Here is a 5025-nt window from a genome sequence, read left to right as displayed (position 1 = left end):
ATGTTTTTTCTTGTTTTGTTCACATATCTATTACTGTGTTCATGGGTTGGAAGACTCAATATTGTTATGTCAGTTCCACCTAAAGGTTGTTCTAGAGATTCAATGTAATTCTAATCAAAATACCAATAGGGGCTGGCCTGGTGGCACAGCGGTTAAGTTCACACGTTCCTCTTTGTCTGCCCAGGGTTCACTGGTTTGGATCCCTGGTGCGGACATGGCACTGCTCAGCAAGCCATGCTGTGGTAGGCGTCCCACATATAAAGTAGAGGAAGATAGGCACGGATGTTAGCTCAGGGCTAGTCTTCCTCAGCAAAAAGAGGAAGGTTGGCAGCAGATGTTAGCTCAGGGCTAATCTTCCTAAAAAGAAAAAAAAAGACAGCATGCTGGAATAGCTCATGCCTACAGAAAACTGATATACAATAAGATTCAGGTAAAAAGCAAGATTTAATTAATATATATTTATAGGATTCCAAACATATGCTAGTCACTTTCATAAGTCCCAGAGATCCAGCATTAAATAAAGTCCTTCAATTAATGGAGCTTACAATTTACTTAAAAACAATAGACAATAAACACATAAGCAAATAAAGAAATAGTAGAATTTAGAAGTAATAAAATTTTGATGTGAACAATAAAAAAAATCTACTATGTATAAATTATCAAGCAAGTGAAGGTGTTCGACAGTGGCTGAGTAGTGGCTGTCTCGGATCGTGTGATCAGGGAGGCCTCCCCGAGGCACGCCCAATTCTGAGATATGAGTAACAAGAGGGGGCTAGTCATGTGATGTCTGGAGAAAGAACATCACAGAAAGATGGAACAGCAGTGCAAAGGCTTGGAGTTGGCAATAGACTTGGGTGACTAAGGAATAGCCAGATATCCATTCATAGAGAAGAGAATGAATACGAAAAGCAGTGACGGATAAACGCTAAGAGCAATGGAACGGTAAGGGAGGCCCGGCAGGGGATCGCAACCTGCTTCCAGGCTCTAAAACAGGGCTGCCTTTGTTTTCTTCTTACCTGCTGATTTGACCCATCTTTTTTAGGACAGAAAGCAAGGCATTCTGGAACATTTGAAGCAGACAAGTTCTGATGGCCCAGGGACTGTTTCTCATTGGGTCCTAAACCTTTAAATTCTCCAGTTCAGCCACAAAAGGAGCTGATTTGGAATTAAGGCAGAACTGATTCACCCGCTTGAGGTAGGAGAGGGGTGGTGACGGCTGCATTTAACTGGAGATGTATAGTCTCCTTATTGTTTTGTTTGTGTATCTTTCATGTTTGCTTGCTGCCATAACCGCGCACATGTTTTTTAAAATAAAATTTGGAATGATTTAGGTAAATACAGGTAAAAAATTCAAAACATAACATTTTAGCACATTTATATTTTCAGGCAGAAAATGTTCCACCATACTCACAGAATTAAGCTTAAAGTGGGAAAATAAATCAAATCACATTTTTTCTGTTTTTCCACTACGCTCATTCCTACTTCCCATAGACTCAATTTTCTTAACTTTCCTCTTAAAAGTAATCTAGAACAATGTTCCATAAACTAATAGATATTTCTTAAAGCTTTAGGGCCCACCACAGGAGACAGAAGCTAAACATGACAGTTACACATAATTCATCATGAAGATAATTTTTCTTTGAGAGAAGGAATTCATAACTAAAGATATCCAGAAAAGGTTGGGGAATTCTTCCACATCTTTTTAACTAGACATAAACCTTCTGCTTTTCTTTTTTAGTGTCTTAGCAGTAAATCTGTTGAAGACAATATATTTTTTGCCAAATAAGTCTTGTTTGGATCACATATTATTTGACCTTATACATATGATTTTATATATGTATACGCACACACACACACGTATATATTCTTTTCATGTGAATAGCACAAATCTTTATTATAAAGGATTATCATCTTTTATTGTGCTGAAAGAAAGATGTTTGATGTAAATTTTTCTTATTTAAAAATTGTTTTGTTCATCTTTTATTTAATACACGATGAGATCACTTACTTAAACATCAATTTTCTACAAAAGTGCAAATTGGCACTAATATTATAATATTAGGAACTCAGTTATTTTTGAGATATAATTCTACTGGACAATAAATCTTCCTAACTTGTCAAAACTACCCTTTGTCTGTATTAAATGTTTCTGGAAATTTTACCTTGATAAAGATATAAGATGCGTGACTATTGGTAACTTATTACATATTATAATGTGAAATATGCCAAAGTATGTGGTGAAACAATTGTTAAAATGAAAATAATTTTATAATTTTTCAGTAGGAAAAAGCATTCTTGTAGTAACATTCATTCATTTCTGATGATAGAAAATATGAAAAAAAAATTCTGAGGAACCGTATGCGTAAACTTAATTGGAGCTTCTAGTCACATAAAAACTATCACATTCGATAAAAGAGGCCCATGAATCTAAAGAGAAGTCAGAAAAATATTTTGTATTGAAATTTTTACCGTATCTGTACAGTTTCTGGCCTCTGTATAAAAATAGAAAGGAAAAAGATCCTATTTTTGTGGGCAATTTATTCATGTTAAAGTTGGACAGATAAACTATACATATTTGATATAACTTGAAAATAGCTTGACTTTATGACCCAGTGTTATGTTACGGTAAATTTTTTTAAAGAAGAGGAAAAACAGTTATTGCCACTTGGGATTGTTAGATAAAATTGTACGGAGAACTGAGCTTGAACTGACTTTTTAAGGAACTGTACTGTGTTGATGAGCAGATCCTGTGTACAGCAAGAAAGCACAATCAGTGAGATTGTTTTGATTTACTACTTCACCAAGGACTAATCTATATGTGTATATTTAATGGTGATGGCATTTATTGAGCCCTTGCTATGACCCAGGAAGCGTAAGTAATATGAATTCCAAATAATGTGCCAAGAATTAAGAGAAAGATCGATCCAGGCCTTGAGCTTCGGTAGGTGCACAGTATTATTATTCAAAATGAGGAGGTTGCAATAAACAAAAAATACAAAACAGCAAAAAGAAAAAATCAGCTAAGCTAAATGTTATTCTTATAGTTCATACCTTGGATTAAATTTACTTTGTTGGCTAATAAACTGAGAGTTAAAAGACTAATTTAGGAAATCTTAATAAACCTACTCTCTAAATTTGCTTTAGATTTGTTTATGCACATGTGACAGCATCCAATAACGAAGAGAGGAAAATCAGAAGAGAAAGAATAAGACAAATATAAGCAAGTGGGATAATAGTGAGAAATAAATGTTGGTACAATATAGAGGACATAATTGACAATGTCCCTAAGAAGCAGGACCTTCATTATTTCTGAAGTAAATTAAGAAAATGGGTTAAGCTTTTCATTAAAAGATATATTAATTTTACAATAAGGAGTAGAGGAAGATTCAGAGTTTTGACTTTTAATTCTAATTCTTTTTTACCTTGATTTTATACTTCAATAAAAATCTATAACCATTTGTTTTATTCCAACCTTTATCATTAGTATTATTTTCTCCCTTAATTTGTCTGAAGTTCATGATGGGAAACCAAACATCAGTGAAAGAGTTCATCCTTCTTGGTTTGACAAATGACGCCGAGCTTCAAGCTGTGCTTTTCTTCCTTCTGCTGCTAACTTACGTCTTAAGTGTCATGGGGAACTTGACCATCATCATTCTGACCCTGCTGGATTATTGCCTCCAGACTCCTATGTATTTCTTCCTCCGGAATTTTTCCATTCTGGAAATATCTTTTACCTCTGTCTTTGTTCCCCAAATGCTGGTCAACATAGGGACTGGAGACAAGACTATTTCCTTTGCTGGTTGTTTCACTCAGTACTTTTTTGCCATCCTTCTGGGAGCAACCGAATTTTACCTTTTAGCAGCCATGTCCTATGATCGCTATGTTGCCATTTGCAAACCTCTACATTACACAACTGTAATGAGCAGGAGACTCTGCATTCAACTTGTCCTGTGTTCCTGGTTTTCTGGTTTTTTAGTTGTCATTGTGCCACATATAATGACTCTCCAGCTGCCTTTCTGCGCATCCAACATCATCAACCATTATTACTGTGACTATATTATCTTACTGCACTTAGCTTGTTCAGACACACATTTCATAGAAGTGATTGAGTTTGCCGCTGCTGCAGCTACCCTCATCTTCACGTTGATGCTCGTGACCCTTTCCTACGTATACATTATCAGGACGATTCTGAGAATCCCCTCTGTTCAACAAAGAAAAAAAGCCTTTTCTACATGTTTCTCTCACATGATCGTGGTCTCACTTTCTTATGGAAGCTGTATCTTTATGTATATAAATCCCTCGGTTAAGGATGCAGAAAGTTTTAATAAGGAAGTGGCTGTTTTAAACACTTCAGTTGCCCCCCTGTTGAACCCTTTCATCTACACCCTAAGGAACAAGCAAGTGAAAATAGCCTTCAAAGATATGGTCAGGAAGATAGCGAGTTTTTCAAGAAAATGAAACTATCTGAGGTTGATTATTTTAATGCATAAAAAACATTTAGAAGACCATAGATGTAAATTATTGTAATCTAAAAAACATTTTCTGTATTATATCATTAATATTCCTGTCTGAACATGGAGACAGTAAAGCTACCTATTTAAGTAAACCAATTTTATCATCACTTTACTGTTCTCAAAAATTTAGAGTGGGGGTTTGTGTGTGACTTCTAACACTTTCATACTATTTTTTCTTCATTTTTACTTCACTTTTAAAGAAAAGGTTTGGGGGAAAGTCAGGATTGGAAATATGACTTCTAATAGCTTGTTTTTTCCATGTGAATTATTCCTATCTTATCCATTGCCATGTGGTTTTCAATCTCTATACTTGTAACCGAATAATTAAATGCATACATTGAAGAAATTACTTTAGCTTATTAATGATAGCTTAGGTAATATATTAGTGAATTGATATAAAGTTCAATATTTTCAAATTGTAATATTCAGATTTAAAGTTCAGACTTTCCACAATGATAACTTAATAAGAACCTCAGCATACTCAGTGTTTGAGTTAAGAAAGAAAGAAGAG

At 34.7% G+C, this 5025-nt stretch overlaps 1 protein-coding gene across 1 annotated transcript; it reads left to right on the top strand.

Moving 5' to 3' along the window:
• Positions 1–3516: 3516 nt before the first annotated feature.
• On the top strand, positions 3517–4458 carry LOC103551492 (olfactory receptor 6C4-like). The gene has a single exon (XM_070622165.1). The coding sequence runs from the start codon at positions 3517–3519 to the stop codon at positions 4456–4458; it is 942 nt and encodes a 313-aa protein (XP_070478266.1).
• Positions 4459–5025: the final 567 nt, after the last annotated feature.

Source organism: Equus przewalskii, chromosome 5 (assembly GCF_037783145.1).
Source record: "Equus przewalskii isolate Varuska chromosome 5, EquPr2, whole genome shotgun sequence".
NCBI classification, from domain to species: Eukaryota; Metazoa; Chordata; class Mammalia; order Perissodactyla; family Equidae; genus Equus; species Equus przewalskii.
The sequence above is the reverse complement of the archived record's forward strand: the minus strand, read 5'-3'. Positions and strand labels throughout refer to the sequence as shown.